Below are 18,806 nucleotides of genomic sequence, written 5' to 3' on the forward strand. Positions count from 1 at the left end.
TGCCAATCCCACCTGGCAGAGAGCAATAAAGAAAATACGGGTTTCACAAAAATGGATTTCAAATATTAGTCCAGATAAAGTTTTTATTTACATTTTTCCCCAAAAGCAAAAGCAAAAACTTCTGCTTGTGTAATTACTGATGTAGTATCAGAGGGGTAGCCGTGTTAGTCTGGATCTGTAAAAGCAGCAAAGATCCTGTGGCACCTTATAGACTAACAGACATACTGGAGCATGAGCTTTCGTGGGTGAATCCGACGAAGTGGGTATTCACCCATGAAAGCTCATGCTCCAGTACGTCTGTTAGTCTATAAGGTGCCACTGCTGCTGATGTAGTATAGTTCATTTTTACCTCATTTACAAGCTTTTTATCCAAGCAAAAAAAGAACAGAAAACCAAACCAAGTAACCATTTTACCAACTTTAAGGGAATGGCTACACTTGCAGATATAGAGCGCTGTGAGTTAAACCAGCCCACGGACAGCGCAGTAGGGAATGCGCTGCAGTGTGTTCACACTGTCAGATTCAAGCGCACTGGCGTGGCCACATTAGCAGCTCAAGCAATGCCACAGAGAGCAATGCATTATGGTAGCTATCCCAGCATGCAAGTGGCTGCAACATGCTTTTCAAATAGGGGGGTAGGGTGGAGTGTGACAGGGAGTGTGTTGTGTGTGTATGTGGGGGGAGAGAGAGTGGGTTTTTGGGGGGCTGAGAGCATGTCAGCATGCTGTCTTGCAAGTTCAGACAGCAGCAACCCCTCCCTCCCCTGCCTCTCACACTGACAGCAAGCAGCATTCCACATTAATGGTTGCTTTGTCCCGGAGCAGATAAGCATGCTGGCTGTCAGCAAAGGAGCTTTGAAAGGGCATATCCGCATTCCTGCAGCCAATTCCAAAACAATGACAAGAGTGGCCACGGGACTTAAGGGACGTTTCCGGAGGCCAATCATAGCGCAGTAAGGCAACACCTCATTCACACTGACGCCGGGGCGTTTCAGCCAAGGCGCAGCAAGCGTTATGCTTCTTGTGGAGGTGGATTACCAGGAGCACTCCAGCTGCAGAGTCCAGGTGCTCTAAGTGCCTTGTCAGTGTGGACGGGTCATGATTTAGGGCGTCTGGGGCTGCTTTGATGCGCTCTAACTTGCAAGTGTAGCCAAGCCCAAAGTGTCACATTTAGATATAGGAAGTGTAAGTAGCCTCCCTTATTTGCTCTCTCTCTCTCTTTTTGCCTTTTCTGTGCTCTCTTTCATATTTGCTAAACCCTTCAAGAAGAGACAACACATACAACATTTCTACCAACTTTATTGTTCAAATTCCAGTGTTTCTTTCAAGCAGATTTAGAGTAATGTGAATGGGGAATACTTCTGCTTTCAACTACTGCGGGAGATGGTTATGAGATTTACAGATATTGTCTTAGAAGAATTTATTACATAACTCCTGAGAGTTTTGTTGTACACATAAAATATTTTCCTACCTTTATTTTTAACATAAAATGGGTGATCCAATCTGCACTCTACGGTGAGCAAGCCATCTTCCACTGTACCAGGATCAAATGTCAACTTCAATACTGACTCACCAAATGAAATACTTTCTTCGTGAGATATCAACTTCAAACCATCAGAACCATAGTCCTAGAAACACACATATGCTTCATATTTTTCAGAAAAATTTAATACTGTGGATACTGCAAACATATCAGTTTTCTGGCACACTGAAAAATACCAGCATTCAAAGGGTTAGAAGAACCCCACAAATTAATGAGAGATTATGCAACATTCAGAACACATCTATAGGTACTCTTTTCAGTTGTTTTATGTTCAGGTGCTCAGACACTATAGTGGACAGATTCAATATGCATCTTTTACAAGAAATGGTTACCTACTGTGGTACTTCGAGATGTGATGCAGCCGTGTATTCCACTTAGGTGTGTGCGCGCACAGCGCACCAGAGCCAGAGAATTTTGCCTAGCAGTACCCATTGTCACAACCCAATGGCCCCCTCCCCTTAGGGAGTCCCCTAGGAAGGTAGATCAACATTGTATATTGCTAACGCTGTTGCAAGCATCACAAAGCATTTTGGGGAGGGTTAAAGGGTGTGAGTGGAGAGTGGAAGATTCCTTTGCAGGAGTACGAGAGGCCAAGAGAGGGGGGGAAGAAAGAAGAATGCAGAGAACAGGTTAACTCAACACTGCAGCTAGCAATCTCAGTCCAAAGATAAGAAGCTGACTCCAGCCCAAGGCCAGCTGCTACCTGCCAAGACAGAAGTGGGAGGGGTGGAGTCCAAACCCCATCTGCCACCTTCCCCAGCCGTGAGAAAGGAAAGTTGTTGAACAAATGCAGGGCCAGGAAAAGGAGCGAGACTGTGAAGGCCAGCCAGGAACAAACAGAACTGTCTCACGGCCCTGAAACCGGTGTGTTTTGGGGAAAGTTGAAGAGACCACAGAAAGCCGGTTTGGACTGGCACAAAGAGCACCAGGAGCAGAGTTCCCCAAATGAACCCCCCGCAAGGAGCCCAGGACTTAAAACCCTCCTGAAAGCTGAAGACACTCGGAGAGCACAGTGGATCCTTGGATGGCCTGGGCCCAGGGCAGCACTCACATCCACCTTCCCACCCCCCTCTTCTTCTGACGTTACACCCAGACGTGGCCACTCTGGGTCGTGCATGTGTGAGTATGAAAGTGGGTTAAGGCTTGGGGCATTAATGCTTTCTATCTTCCCCTGAGTGACGTGGGAGCATTCTCAGCACTCTTTGCTGTTATTTTATTATTTTATCAATAAAGCTTTAAAATTTAGACACTTGGTGTGCCTCATCATCTCCTCCCCAAAAAAGATCCTGTGGCCCAAGCCTGATCAACTGTGGCCTCAGGCAGATTGGTAACGAAAAATCTGTCACACCATATTGGGGGGGGGGCCACTTACACCTTGTGCTCATAGCTCCTCCCCTGGCTGCCTGAGATGGCGCCACCTCGACCCCCTTCAGTGCCTTCGCACTGAACACCAAGACCGTACTCCGATGCAGAGGGGACAAAGGGTGGGTTGTGGAATACACATCTGCATTACATCTGGGAGAACCATAGGTACAGTAAATAACAGTTTCTTCTTCTTTGAGTAGATGCAGCTGTGTATTCCACTTGGGTGAGTCAAAGCAGTACCCATCCCAGAAGGTGGGGTTCGGAGTCTACCTAAACAAGAATTGCAGGACTGCCCTACCAAAACTTGCATCTACTCTGGAAGATGTGATAATGGCATCACGGTTCATAAATGTGCATAGGGATGACCATGGAGCAGTCCTGGGAAAGTCCAATATTGAGATGTCACAAAGGAATGCTACTTGACATTGCCTGCACTCTCGCAGAATGAGCTCACACTCACTGAGGAGACATAGCTGAAGTTATTTCATATGCAGTCTTGATACAGGATGTTACCCATTTAGAGATAATCTGTGAAGGGACCACTTGACCTTTCATATAATCTGGAACAGCTACCGAACACTGCACTTCCTCCTCACTCAGCCATAAAGTAGCTACGCCATGAGATGCAGGGAGCTGAGTGGGGGATGCAAGGTGCGACCAGGTTGGTTTGGAGAGGAAGGAGTATAGGGGGTTGAACTGACAACATAAGAAGATCAGAGAACCAATACTGCCTTGGCCATGCTGGGGCAATGAGAATTAGCTTGCCCTAGTCCTCTTTCATCTTGAGGATGACCTGTGGGATGACTGGGATTGGAGGAAAAGCGTACAGGAGCTGACTGTCAGCTGAGCTGGAAAGCGTTGGACAGAGAGCCTGGACTGAGGCCTCCTGGAGAGCAGAACAGGTGACATTTCCTGTTGTCCCTCACAGCAAACAGGTCGACTGTCAGAATGCCCCACACTGCAAAGATGACGTGGAGGATACTTGTCTTCAGGGACTACTTGTGACTCAAGTAAAAATTCCTGCTGAGATGGTCTGCAAGATGATTCTGGACACTGGGCAAGTGGTTGGCTATCGGAGCGATACTCTCCTCAATGCAGAGCTGTCACAACCTGACTTCCTCTTGGCAGAGCATCCTGGAATATGCACCTTCTTGCCTGTTCATATAATACATCGTGGTATTGTCAGTAAGTATGTGATCCATGAGCCCCTGATACAGTCCAGAAAAGCGTGACATGCATTGTAGATGGGCCGAAGTTCCAGAATGCTGATATATGGTGAGGACTCCTGCTCCAACCACAGATCTTGAACCAACCCATCAGGGAGGCATCGGTGACAACAGACCTGGTTGGTAAGGGCCAGACGAAGGGAATGCCCCAACAAACATTCTCCAGAAGTGTCCACCACTGCAAGGAGTTCAGGAGTTAAGAATCGGATAGTCAGCTGTCCTGAGCCACATCTTAAGGGGGCAAAGATGCAACTTTGCAACCTGGGCCACCTGCATCTACGAAAATGTGTGGCCCAAGAGCCTCAGACACATCCAAACTCTCATGGAAGGCTGAGACTGCAGACTAAGGCAAAGGTAGTGAATCGCCTGAATGAAGTCATACAGCAAAAATACTCTCAAGGTGTTTAAGATGAGACCCAGATGGTTGAGCGAGTGCAGTGTAGTGCTGACATGAGAAAGGTCTTCCTCTCTGGATCTGTCCCTAATTAACCAGTCATTCAGATACGGGAAGATGTGGATTCCTTTCCTCCGGAGGGACAGTCACCATTTAGTCAAAACCTGAGGAGCAGAAGAGAGGCCAAGGGGAAATGGTGCTTTGTTGCAACGAATAAAAAGAATTTTCTGTGGCTTGGCAAAATCGTAACCACGAAGGTCCAGAGCAGCAAACCAGTCGTTTTGAGTCAGCACAGGGAGGATAATCGATGAAGTTCCAAATGGTCACGATGTATCAGACATATTTGTTGAGGCTGCAAAGGTTGAGACTGGGTCTTACCTCTCCCTTGGATTTGGGTACCAGAAAGTACTAGGAATAGAAACCCTGACTGTGGCATTCTGGAGGAAGCTCCTCCATCGTTCCCAAAGCCAGAAGAGAGTGAATCTGCTTGAGGAGCAGTATCTCATGAGAGGGGTCCCTCTATGGCAGGGGATGGAAAGGCACTGGATGGCGCAGCCTGATTTGATGGTGCTTAAGATCTACCTGTCAGTGGTGATTGAGCCCCAAGCATTTTGAAAGCAAGCTAGCTTGTCCCCAAAGGGAGGAGACGGGGAGAAGGGAGCGACAACTGGAAACTGCTCCAGACTAAAGAGTGAAAGTTGGCACTTGGGGGTCGGTGGGAAGGGGGGCAGGGTAAGGCATGTCAACTGGCCAAACCCCAGACCTGAATGCCTTCTTTCTCTGGGACCTATGCTCCTTTCTAGGGAAAGGAAAGGCTGCCCAAATGTGTACTACGGATGATACTTTTGCTGCTGCTGCCACCCATCGTACTGGTGCCTCTGCACTGCCGGGATATACACCCCAAAGGACGGTAGAGTAGTCCTAGAGTCCTTGAATGAGTGCAGAATATTTGCTGTCAAATGGGCAAATCCTCTATGGTCTGTTGCACATCAGGAGCAATGCCCGAATTTTGCAGCCAGGGTGTTCTTCTCATGGTCACTGCTGAGGCCATCACTCTGGCCAAAGTATCCACAATGTCCAGCACAGACTCCAATGAAGTCTTAGCCACCAAGCAGCCTTAGGTAATAAAAACCCAAAATTCTTCCCTTGAGGTTTTGGGCACTTGGTCTGTAAACTTAAGACACAGACATCCAGTTCACAAATCCTACTCGGACAGCAATATGCATCTGCAAAGAAAAGGAGGTTAAATCTTCCTACCCATCAGGTCCATCCATTTAATGTCCTCATCCTTGGAAGTGGACTTAAATCTGCCCTCCTGGGCTCTATTGTTCACTATGGTTACAACCAGGGAATTTGGTGCCCTATGCGAGTACAAAACCTGAAATCCCTGCACTGGAACAAAGCAGCGTTTCTCCATGCGCTTCATAGAAGGTACTGAAGCCAGCATGCTCCCAGAGCAGAAGTTCTCAAACTGGGCGGTGGACCCCCCCGGGGAGCATAGAATGTATTCTGGGGGGTGGGAGAAAGCTTTAGGGGAAAAAAAAAACAAAAACAAACAAAAAACACCTTACTGCGCACATTTTACCCACAGCAATGAATAACTAGCAAAGCTAATTCCTCCAGACATATCAGGTCCTCAGACGGTGCTGTGCATTTGACTCTAGATGGTACTGTGCATTTTGATGGATTTCTGTTAAGCTTGCATAGCATTATACAAAGTCACTGCTATCTGTACATTAACTAATTTGCTACGACACAGCGTGCACATTTAATTGTAAGCATGGACCACAATTGCGGTTTTGCTTTTGCTCTTACTACAATGGATCATTGGCTCATTCATGCAACAGAAAGAAAAAAAAACTCAAGTGAAAAACAAAGCAAAAACTGTTTCATGTGAAGCACCCGGGACGCCACATATATTGATATATGTACTTGTGGGGGTGAGGGGGCATAAACTACTACAGACACAAAGAAGGGCAGCACAATCAAATAAGTTTGAGAACCACTGCTCCACAGAACCCTAGCAGGCTCTAGGAGTACATCATTAATAGGGAGGGCAACTCTCCAAGGAGCAGATAGCAGCAGAATATTCAACAACTTATGGGTATTCTCCTGAAGGAACTCTTGCTTCAATATGCAGGGAAGCAGCCACATGCCGCAAAAGGTCCTGGTATGCCTTGAAATCCTCTGGTACTGAAGGAGAGGAAGAGCCAGGAACCGTGGAATTGTCCAGGGATGAAGATGAAGCCATTAACTGCCAGAGCTGGATCCTGATCCAGGACAGTCAGATCTGGATGAGACAACTCTGGAGGCTCTGGAAGGGAAGGTTCACTGGTGCCTGGTCCTGTGGCAGATCAATGGTGATCTCGCTTTAGAGTTAGATGAGGAGGTGGACCTCTGCAACCAAAGAGTGTCCCACAGATTCCAGGGAGGCCACTGGTATGGCCACTGGTGGCCAGTAGGTGCCAGGCCAGGGGCCCCATCCTGACCACAAGTCGCATACCAATCCTGGTAACCATAGCACTCCACCTCCAATGCTACTAAGGTAATGGAAAGAAGGAAGAAACCGACCCGGACACCAAGGAATCCCGGGCTTCCGGAGATAAAGGTGGAGCCAGCCCAGAGGGGGCGAGCAACAGGTCTGACTCATTTATAGCCCAGACTGAAGAGAGAACTGATGCTGATGGTGGAAATGTTACAACCGGCACCAAATATGCCTCCATTGTGTCCTGAGCTGGAAGCAATGGTTGACCACAAAGTTGGCAGATGTACCAAGGTGACTGATGGTGCCAAAGCGGAGGGTGGTGAGTGCAGCACCAACAGCAGGGGAGCTGAAGGAGTTCCCTGATGCCGAGCCTGGCACCAGCCCCACTTCCACTGATTGTAGAAGGGAAACACTGGGGTGCAGTGCTGATGGATCCAAGGTTCAGCTGCCTGCTTAGCTAATGGGGCTATAAACAATGCAAGCCCTGGCAAAGGCCTGGAGCAAAGGCAAGCTCAGAACAGAAAACCAGAGGAGCCACCTGATAGGCCACCAACGCCCTTGTCGGTACCAGACTCAACGGATGCCCTGGGGCCGGAGCCGTAGTCAATGGAAAGGGGTTCTCTGACCTCCCTGCACAGTACCTGGGAGTGGTTGATGGAACCTGCTTCAATCTGCACATTGGCATTCACACTGTGCTAGTCTGCGCTCCTTCTGGAGGACGCAGATGATCTTGAACGGCCTCGATTGGTCTTATGTGATCTTTTCCTTGGCGCACCTTAGGGGGAACAACTCCCCCGTCTGCTCCAGACAGCACTCTCAGAACCCAAAGGCAACCTCCGATCCAATGTAGGCCTCAGAGCTGAAGCAAGCCACATGGCCTGTTCAAGCCGGTGCTGCTTTAGACGAAGACCCCTCACCACCTGAATCCGTATTGTGAACAATTTGCAAACAAACACTCCTTGACATGGGCTTCGCCTAAGCACAGCAAGCACTGCGTGTGGGGATTGTTGACGGGAATTGCTTCCCCACACGACAGATAATGTTTAAACCCTGGTAAGGGCATCCCCAGGGAAATACTTCAACTAAAGCTAACTAACAAGAAATTTAACTAACACTATACTAAGGATACTAATTAACTATATACAAACTAGAAAAAGTCACTAAGAAATAGAGAGGTTGTGAACCACACGGAGAGCTGACTCCAGCCACAGATGATAAGAAGGAACTGAGGGGGGTCATGGCAGCACTGACTTATATAGCCAGGAGAGGGTTTATGAGCACCTGTCTTCTATGGGTACTGCTAGGCAAAATTATTCAGCTCCAGTGCACTGGGCACACAGACACCTAAGCAGGATACACAGCTGCATCTACCAAAAAAGAACCCTCCTGATGCAACAAGACGTGAATAATGTTGCACACAATATAAGCACTGTACTACAGTTACTGTAAAGGATTCAGTACATTAAAGAACTACCTTGTAAGTTCCAATTAAATCATCTTCATTTTCACAGCCTTCAGCTCTAACAAAATGTTCAATGGTCTGCCATTCTTTGTTGTGTCCTTTGTGAAAGCATAAACGTGTGCCTGACATTTGAAAAGAAAAGGTCAGTAAGTTTCTGTCAAAAGAAGCAGCTGTTATTTAAAAAAAGGATCCTACAATGAATGCTATTTTACCTTTTAAAAAACAGTGCCAAACAGTTGAGGGCCAAGAATGGCACCATCCTAGATCGTCGTCATCTGAAAGCGATGACATGCAGAAAATACCAGACTCTGATTCACTACTTGCCTATTCAGAAAACAAAAATAAATAAATGATTTAACAAACATCTTTAGGGCTAATTCTGAATATATTTATGCATGTGCTTAACTTTTACACATTGACTTCAAGCTGAGGATTGTAAAATGAGGGTTCCTTGGAAATAGGGATACAAAGGCTCAAGGGAAGGGGAACAAATCTGAACCGGTGCTCAATTTCATGCTTGACTATTTGAGGAACAGAGCCATCATCTTTCTGGCCAAAGTCTAGACGCCATTTTTTTCAGAACCCTTCAACTCCATTCCTCAGTCAGCTACAGGGGACACTTTTGCAAAACCCAATGAATCCCATCATTCCACACTGTAGCTAAATGTTGTCAGTCTCCGGGGCATCATACTCTTTCCACTAAAGCCAATGAGAGTTTTGCCACTGAGTTTAGTGGGAACAGGATCAGACCTAAAGACCAACAGACAAGAGTTAAAGCTAAAAAACACACATGGCAATCTCTGTTCTCTGTAGAACCGTGCAGCAACCTCTCAAGGCCATGCAGGCAGGCGGGGAGAGGCGCCCCTCCCTCGGCCCTGCCAGAGCTGCTGGGGAGAGGAGCCCCTCACTCAGCCCGGCCCAGCCCCAATGGAGAGAGGAACCCCGCCCCCTCCCAGCCCCGCTAGAGCTGCCGGGGAGAGGAGTCCTGCCATCGACCCAGGCCTGCCGGGGAGAGGAGCCCTTCCTCCAGCCCAGTTCTACCGGAGCTGCCACAGTCGGGGAGAGGCGCCTCTCACCCAGCCCCGAGCTGCTTTGGTGATAGAAGGCGGGGAGGGGGATGGTCGGAGGGGGTGAGAGGAAGTCCTCTCTCCCCACGGCAGCCCCGGGGCAGCCTGCACCCCAAACCCCTCATTCCCGGCCCCATCCCAAAGCCCGCACCCACCGCACCTCAACCCTCTGCCTTAGCCCTGAGCCCCCTCATACACCCAATCCCCTCATGCCACCCCAGAGCCTGTACCACCACCAAGAGCCCTCACCCCCTCTGCACCCCAACCCTCTGCCCCAGCCCTAAGCCCCTTCCCAAACTCCAAACCCATCAGCCCCACCCCTACCACATGAATTTTGTTATGTGCACTAATATGACCATACTGGTGCACATAACAAAATTAATTCTGCACATGGACGTAAAAAATTAGAGGGAATGCTAATGGCAATGTAGAGCATAATCTTGAGGCTGGTCTTTTGTTCATATCTTTAAAGGTCTGGGGCATCGCCTCTTTCACAATATCAACACGTGAAGGTTCAAAATACAATAATTAAATAACAAGAACTTGTTATTTCCTCCTCTGCATTTCCTAGTACACCTACTGTGTTTTAGATTGTAATCTCTTTGGGTAACAGACTTATCTTTGTGTCGTGTACAGCCACAATGCTAGTGCTAAAAAAATAATGATAATGGGGAATCTAGCTTACAATCAGGGCTTTGGAGCGCCACTGCTCCAGAGCTGCTCTGTGCTCCAGCTCTGGGCTCCGCTCCAAAGCCCTGCTTACAATAGGAAGGATTTTAGGAATGTATATATTTTTATTCTTGTACTTTCTTCTGTTTCTGAAAACTTTTGCCTGCCTGTCCTGATTCTTCACATACTTTAACAAGCATTTCAGGACAACTCACCCTTTCATGTCTGACTGGTGTTTCATCTAAGTGATGCTTAGAGAAGCTGGGATCACTCTTTGAGGATCCTGGCGGAGGACGTGCATAGGAATGTAAACTTTTGCTTGTTGCTATTATATGAACAGGAGATGATCTACAATGAAAAATTATTTTTATTACAATAAAACTTGATATTTTGGCATCACAAGATTATGCTAATATTACTCTAAATAGATTTTTTTACAATTATTTTTCATATATAAATTTCAATCCAAAAGACAATACTCTTTGTCTATAACCAAACTTTGTGCATAAACATCTTGCCTATGTTCATATTTTACACACAGACAGCCATATACACACACTTTCCCTTACACACAGTTGAATTTATCATTAAATCATAACATCCAAAATAGGCAGACATTTAGCACATTGTGTAGGAGCAATTTAATACCCATGTTTAGTGATTTAACTTGGGTTCTTAAGCTTCTATATATGCAGTCACTAGGCAATCTCTACTCCATAAGCCACTTCATTTACCATACCCCATGGAAGTCTTCACGCTTTCATCACACAATTATTTTCAGTTTTTCTCCTGTAAGTATGACTTTGGTCCATACCTTTCCTTAGCATCTCAGTCAATTTCTAATACAACCAGGTATGCATGGAAATAACAATGCAGAAATTTTTTTAAAAAATGACAAGATCATTCCTTACCCAAATGAGAAGTTAATCTAAAAATACAATATATTGTCACAGTTCTGCTGCTGCTTCATTCCCACACTCACATGTGGAAGGACCGGCACTGCCTAGACCAGAGAGCCACATGAAACAAGCCAACATCCCAGATTCCAACTAAACCTGCAGAGCAGCTTTCAATCTAAGCACCCTTTGCCACAAGTCTGGTTGGCTCTCATGCTATGCTTCCACTGCTTGTGACACAAGGTATGTCTACAGTGCAACTGGGAGGTATGATTGCAGCACCTGTAGACATACTCAAGCATGCTTTGATCTAGCTAGATCAATGCTAGTTTGGGTATGTCTACACATGCTGCAATCACACCTCCCGATTGCAATGCAGATATAACTATAGTCTCTCATACAGCGGCACAGCAGGATGAGTATATTCTGATTTCTTTGTGGTGAGACTGCCTAGCACTGTTCAACTTCATCCCACACAGACAATTATGAAGCTGCTGCAATAGGCACTAAAAGGATTCCCATGCTGTATTCTGGGAAAGGAATGTGGCTATCATGCAGAAATGGGAAGATCAAAAATAGGGTTAAAATAGGGAATGCTCAGAGCTTCAGTTGGGACACAGAGCCCTCTGAGGAATAAAGGAAATGTCTGTAACAACATAAACAATATTGCATATTTTAGAACTAAAAGAACCAAAATGAATGCCTGTACCTGTTATAAAAAGAACACTGCATGAGAGGACTCTGTGGACTAGTGGCTATGTTTGCCAGTTCTGTCAACCAGTTCACCCCATTCTCACAAGAATAAGCATTTTCTGAATTGTTATTCAAGGTATGCTGGTTCCATGAAGGCCTTGAATATTCTTGATGTGAAATATCTGTACCAAGCTGAAAGAGCGCAGTTGGGGTAGAATCAGTCTGAACAGCCTGTAGTTCAGGAAGATCATCTACAAACAAGTGCACAAGAAATCATGTTTATTTCCATGGCTGAATTTTACTTAACAATCATGGATAAAAGAATCTGTGGTGAACAAAAGAAGAAGGGACACAGTAACTTAAAAAAACTTCTAAATAGCAATTATCTGTGCTTCTCAAATCCCTTTATCTCATCTATATTACTTATATAGGGCTGTAGATGTGACACTATAGAATGGTTTTCTAAACTCCTATTTTTACTTTTAGGCAACAATTTTAATAAAAAATTAAACTGAACATATCCTTTCAAAGATCAAGTTATGAACACAAATAAATACATACAAAAGTGGTTCTGATAGCAGATGCAGTATTTTTTAGGTTTAATTAGACCAACAGTGTGTGGGGGGGGGGGGGGGAATAGCATCAGTCTGAGCCTGATGAATCAGTAAATTAAGTTACTCTGTGTCTTTAAACTACACCACCTAAAATGTTCAATGAATATCAAGCACTACAATCTAACTGCTTTAACAGGAAAGCCTCTACAAAACTATAAACATCCAGGGCTATTTCTGTCAAAGTTTCACAGCTAATCTGGAGAGAGATATCTCAGAAGCCATGAATGCAGCAGTTATTCATACATATGACCAGTAGCCTACACATTTTACATTTTAAACATTCTTGCAAAAGCAGACTCCCTCATTTGTTATTTAAGTTCTTACTGCCGTCAATATACACTCTACTCCTGTCATTTAATAACACTATTGTACTTCATGTACTGAACTACCGTGTAACTTCATATAACGTGAATATTTTATTAATTACACATTATTCAATTATTTATATATTGCTTTTCTTGAACATGATAGCAATGAAGCTAAATGTTCCTCTAGGCCAGAATCTGCATTTGGACTTGGACCTGGGAGACGAGATGTGAAGCTTTGTCTGTGTACTTCTACCCCAACAAAAATAACTTCACTGGAAGTTGTGAGCAGAAACTTACAGCCCTGAGTTAAGAAAGCAAGTTTCTGTCAACATCTGCTTGTACGTGAATGGGGCAGGAGCTGGGGATAGGCTAAACAGGGAAACCATTGTGCCTTAGGACTGTAAGATGGCATGATACATCAACTATAGTACCATGCATATTTCCTGCACTAATAAAAAACAGAAGTAAACCTAGAAAGAGGAAAATTCTGTCTGATTCTGTTGTTACTCCATGTGTGTAACTTGCATGGACTTCAACAGGAATTTCACACATGGAGCAACTACAGAACTGGGCCCTTTATGTAACTTTTAGAAAGCTATTAAATTCTTTACCAAGCTCCATGTGCTCATCACAGGATGCATATCCAGGAGAAGATGGCAGGTTCTCATTACATTTCAGTAACTCCAATGACTCAGTCATCCCTGAAGTTCTCTTGTCCACTACAAACAGGAGTTTCTGTACAGCATTAGGCATTTGATTCGTCTTCACTTCCCACACCATGTTAGGATGCTTCAAATTTTCTGACTTTGAAAAGACACAAAATTACACACACACACAAATTATGAAATATTAGGTATGTTATGTGGCTCCACATACAAATTGTTGCCTTATCACCAACCCCTCCCCTTATCCAAAATCTTATCTACTTTTATCTAACTTCTTATATTACCAAAACGCTTAGTTGTAGTAGAGAACAAAAAGACAATTTTAGTAAGTTTCATTATACATTTTAATTACATTGACAGTTTGCTTTCTTCATTTCCTAAAATCTTGGTGCTGTAACATTTAAAATAAAAGGAATACTACTAAATGTTAGTACCACACTGTGAGAGGAGTAGGTGGTTATTCTGCACAACTGCTGTTTCCTAAAGATTAGAAAACTTTCTTTTTTAGCTATAATAATTTGGTTTATTTACTGGTCTTTCAGGTAATGATGGACTAAAGCCATTGTAACGTGATTCATGACTACTTTAAAAAAGTATCACTGAAAAGGTAATCATGGGTGTTTTATAACAGGGCAGAATACTAAGAGATGGATAACTGACAAAATTCCAAGACACAAGACAACTAAATGTGCACCCCATATGCACTATATTATTTGAAGAATAATCTATTAAGAAGGGAGACTATCTTCCCTCTGCTCTATGTATATAGAAAACTGCCATCTGATAATGGTTAGGCAGGTTGTGGTAGAGATTACCACAACTCACTGGCTATAAACTGTGCACGCAGCAAGTCTGTGCTAAAATAGCCTATTTTTGTTACCGTACCCTCCTATGAACTTGTTTCATCCACCTCACACCCTGTCTTTTAGATTGTATACTCTTTGGGCTGACTGTTATTTACTATGTACAGTGCCTAGCACAATGGGGCCCTGACCTGGCAGAGGCCACTACATGCTACCACAATATAAATAATAAAAGCCGACAATATTAATAGGGAAGACTTTCAAAGGCATACAGGACAGTTAAGCCTAACTCTCCCATTTGTTCTCTGAAAATCAACCACAACCACACTACAAATAGACTTCCGCTACCACAATTAAATTATTTGACACTATTACACACTTGTCTTATTTTCATTTATTGCCAGCTTTGGCATGTCTACTAAGTCATTAATGTTTTCTTTAGTGGGGAAACACGATGGCAGAGGCACTTTTGGGGCCATGAGTATCCTTTACCATTTATTATTACTATTAATTATTTAATATTACTGTAGAACCTGCGTCCTTTCAAGCTGAGGAGAGCTAAACAGGACTTCTAATAGCCTCACATATACATTCAACAAGAAGGATGGCAAAATAATGCCCCATGGTATTCTGCATAAGAGGGACTTCAGAAGCAGAAGAACAATTGCCAATAACTACCCACGGGAAGCTTTCATTTAAGGCCTGATCCAGCTATCATTGAAGTCAGTGGGAGTCTTGTCATTTATTTCAATCAGAGTTGTATAATACTATTAAAAAGTTGCACAGCCACATGAGCAACACTATCCATCCTTACTAGAAACCACATCCTTGTCAGCAACACTTTGTGGTCAACAGCATCAATCTAGTTATGTCTAGTATTAAGCAATAATTTGTCTCAAGTCACCAAATCAATATTTTGCCATCATCTTGCTCTCCACTCCAAATTTGTTCAGCTATGCATTCAGATTTTCCAAGTCAGTTTTAATCTAATTACTCAACTCAGACTTGTGTAGCTGAAAGTAGAATTTGTTCTAACAGAGTTTTGAGTGTTCTCCAGGGGACTACACAGTGAAATGGAGAAAGTGACTTATGTACATAAACATCATTATCTAAGTGCTACATGCATCATGTCATTTTTATTTTACCATCCCTATTTCCTTCCTTCATTCTACATCCTTTCTGGCTTTTCTCCCCCCATCCTCCATCTGGGTCTGGCCCTTCATGGGGAGGTGGGGAAGAGATCATGACAAGGGATCACGACAAATCAGAGCACTATCCGTTCTTCCAGCTGTTCTCTCTTCTTTTCTGTCTATGCCCTTCTTTTCCTCCCTTCCACCTAGTTTTGCTGTCTCTTGTGTTCTCTCTGCTTCCTCCTTCTCTTCTTCCATGGATTTGTTTTTTTCTCCTTGATTTTTCTGTCCCTGCCAAAATGACTGAGTTAGTTGCTCCACAGGGAAGATATTTCTCTAAAACAAATGCTAAGTTCATAATAAAATTTACCTAATAAAATTCAAAGTCTATGACCAATATAACCTGTACAAGGTGCATGAGGAATACATTTTCCAGTCAGCAAATGAGTTAATGTTTCCAGCTCTCAATAATTTTACCCAGACAAAAATCTCTCTGTATGCAAAAGTCTAGAAACGCCTTCGACAAATAAGAAAGAAAAAAATGGGTCCGAGTTCATTTTGCAATATTTTATCCTGGTAGATTAAAGTCTGATTTGGGCATCATATGCTTTTTTCTCTCCCCTAGGATGTTACTGTCATGGAAAAAACAGTAATTAGCCTGAGAGTACAAATGGTTTTCTTTTTTATTCAGTTTCATGCTCAAAAACGTTTGTGATAAATATATTTGCTAGAAGTACAGAATTGTAGCACAACATCGTAATAACATTTTATTTCCTTTGGTCAAAAAAGACAAATGTGAATGACTGTATAAACACAACTTTTAAAAATTAGTTGAGTTGTTCATGTTTAAGAAATTGACAATAATTAATGAGTTTATTTATTGGGTTATATACCTTCTATTAAAATGGATAAGTATCTCTATTCAAAAAAATGGGGTTCAGTGAGACTTCTGGCAAAGGGTGAGCAACATCTACCAAAGCCACATTGAGCTGGGATGTTTGGGTGAAACTATATCCTGTGGTTTTCCTTTTGGCATTATTTTTCCTCAATCAACTGCCAAAGTCTCAAAAAATCCAGTAAGACAATATATTATGCTGTATACAGAGTATTTTAGAATTAGACATACTGAACTCCAATGGCTTTATCCAATTCTACAAGCTGTCTTTTATTCTCTGAGGAGAGTCAAAGAAGTGCTAGTCTACTCAAACCATTTAAATGCCACACATAGGATCCTCTTACCTGTTTGAATTGGATTACAGCATAATTATCTCCAAATGAAAGTTGCATGTACATGCTTATACATTTTATTTAACCCCCAAATTACTCCTGGATCATGCAGTTCATAGGCCAGATTTTAAGGGGCATTGGAAATCTTTAGGAAGTTGGACAGGAAAGGAGAGCATGTCTACCTACTGCAAGAAATTAAAAATGCTACAAGCTTCTGAGGACTGGGACATTGTTTTCATTTTGACTTTTGTACGGTGAAGACATATTAGATAAGTGACTAGGTGTGAATTAGTTTAATAAATTTTAAGGCCAGAAGGGACCATTAATTCATCTTGTCTGACCTCCTGTATATCACAGGCACTAAATTTCATCCTGTTATCCCTGCATTGAGCCTAATAACTTGTGTTTGATTAAGCATATTTTTAGACTTGAAAGTATTCAATTTTTATCAGTAAATGTTGATTTGACCATACACATTCAAACTGACTAGAAAATATTGCCAACTATAATAATCAATATTTACAGACAGGCAAAGTAAGAAAAATGCTGCTTGAGAACCTAAAGTTTTATTTAAGAATATTTACTTTGCATATGTTGACATCTGATGTTGATAACTCATGTTATAACAGTTATAAAACTTTTACTTTTGGAATCAATCCACCCTGGATAATAGCCCATCATGGCCTGGTTCAGTGGACATATGAAGGGAACAGTTAGAAATAAAAAAGCAATATATCACAAATGTAGAGAGGGAGACAGATAGCAAATTGCATATTTTAGAAGTTATGGAGTGTGTAATGTTGATAAGGAAACCTAAAGACAAAATTCCATGGCTGGCAAGACTAAGTACAAGAAAGAGTTTAAGTATACCAGGAACAAAGGAAATCCTAGCAATGGTATGAGCTCATTACTAAATTGAGATGGTAGAAGTGTTCATAATGATGCAAAAAAAAGGCTGAAGTGTAAAATAAATATTTCTGTTCTATATTTGGAAAGGAGGATGGTAGTAATTCATATCACATAAGGAAGATGAAGTACTTTTCAGCTGATTATAACTGAGGAGGATGTTCAATAACATCTAGTGTCCCGGTGGATTGATTTAAAATCAAAATGATTTAAATCACTGAATTTAATCATAATTTAAATCAGCAAGCAGAAAACCTTGAGTTAAATAATTGATTTTAATTTTGTTTTGCAATTGTACTTTTTAGTTATTTTCCTAAAGAAAGGTTAATTCTTCTTGGTTGGTAACCATTAAAACATGTTGATTTGCACCTAAATACACACTAAATTTCATGCTTTTTTTGCTAACCAGGAGAATAAACTATATCTAAATATATACACAGAGATTAATTTGAGCAGTTTACTTAATTTACTTTTATTCAGATTCTTAATTTTTTACATGTTAGAAAATAGTGAATGATGTATCCTAGCTGATTAATTTTTTGTGATTTGTGTCACGCTCTATCTGGATGGGAATTAAAACTCAATTAAATGCACAGAAACATTTTTAAATAGTTTTTTAAGTTAAATAAAACTACATTTGCTGTACTGGATACATAAAAGTTTATTTAAAAAATTATGAAAACATGTTTTACATATAAAACTAACTCATTAAACAAAAGCAATATCTGTAGTTAGTGAATTGAACTGATTGTTTCTGGTCACCATGTTCTTCAAGATTTTAGAACTGGTAGCTCATTCTCTCAGACCTTGTTTTTATTCACATATGGACGAGGAACAAGCTTTGAATTGGTTTCCTAACTTTGAATTAACTAGTCATTGACCAGTGGTTCTCAACCAGAGGTAAACTACCCCTGGGGGTATGCAGAGGTCTTCCAAGGATACATCAACTCATCTAGATATTTGACTAGTTTTACACTAGTGCAATTTATGTAGCCCGTTGAAGTCAGTACAAACTAAAATTTCATACAATGACTTGTTTATACTTCTCTATATACTATACACTCAAATCTAAGTACAATATTTATATTCTAATAAATTTTATAATTATATGGTAAAAATGAGAAATACGCATTTTTTCTGTAGTTTGCTGTGATACTTTTGTATGTTTATGCCTGATTATGTATGCAAATAGTTTTAAAGTGCAGTGAAACTTAGGGGTATGCAAGACAAATCTGATTCCTGAAAGGGGTACAGTAGTCTGGAAAGATTGAGAGACACTGACCTAAACTACTTGAATAAACTAAAACAAAAATAATTTCTCTGCACTTTCAGAAGAGACTACCGTCAAAAGCTAG

General features: G+C 42.3%; 1 protein-coding gene across 4 annotated transcripts in view; it reads right to left on the reverse strand.

Annotated features, from left to right (window-relative positions):
- The window catches only part of HBP1 (HMG-box transcription factor 1), a 33,263-nt gene that overhangs the window by 13,014 nt on the left and 1,443 nt on the right, over window positions 1-18,806 (reverse strand). For 2 of the 4 annotated variants that reach the window (XM_039516823.1, XM_039516834.1), the window contains exons 2-8: window positions 15,334-15,609; window positions 13,332-13,524; window positions 11,815-12,049; window positions 10,425-10,557; window positions 8,686-8,797; window positions 8,486-8,595; window positions 1,470-1,626 (exon numbers count right to left, since the gene is read on the reverse strand). In XM_039516823.1, coding sequence (XP_039372757.1) covers window positions 1,470-1,626; window positions 8,486-8,595; window positions 8,686-8,797; window positions 10,425-10,557; window positions 11,815-12,049; window positions 13,332-13,524; window positions 15,334-15,336 — 943 coding nt within the window. In that variant the 5' untranslated portion in view covers window positions 15,337-15,609. Of the gene's footprint in view, window positions 1-1,469; window positions 1,627-8,485; window positions 8,596-8,685; window positions 8,798-10,424; window positions 10,558-11,814; window positions 12,050-13,331; window positions 13,525-15,333; window positions 15,610-18,806 lie in introns of those variants that run through there. The other 2 variants (XM_039516844.1, XM_039516814.1) reach the window with 2 other exon arrangements.

The sequence above is a fragment of the Mauremys reevesii genome, linkage group 1, assembly GCF_016161935.1.
Source record: "Mauremys reevesii isolate NIE-2019 linkage group 1, ASM1616193v1, whole genome shotgun sequence".
Taxonomy (NCBI): domain Eukaryota; kingdom Metazoa; phylum Chordata; order Testudines; family Geoemydidae; genus Mauremys; species Mauremys reevesii.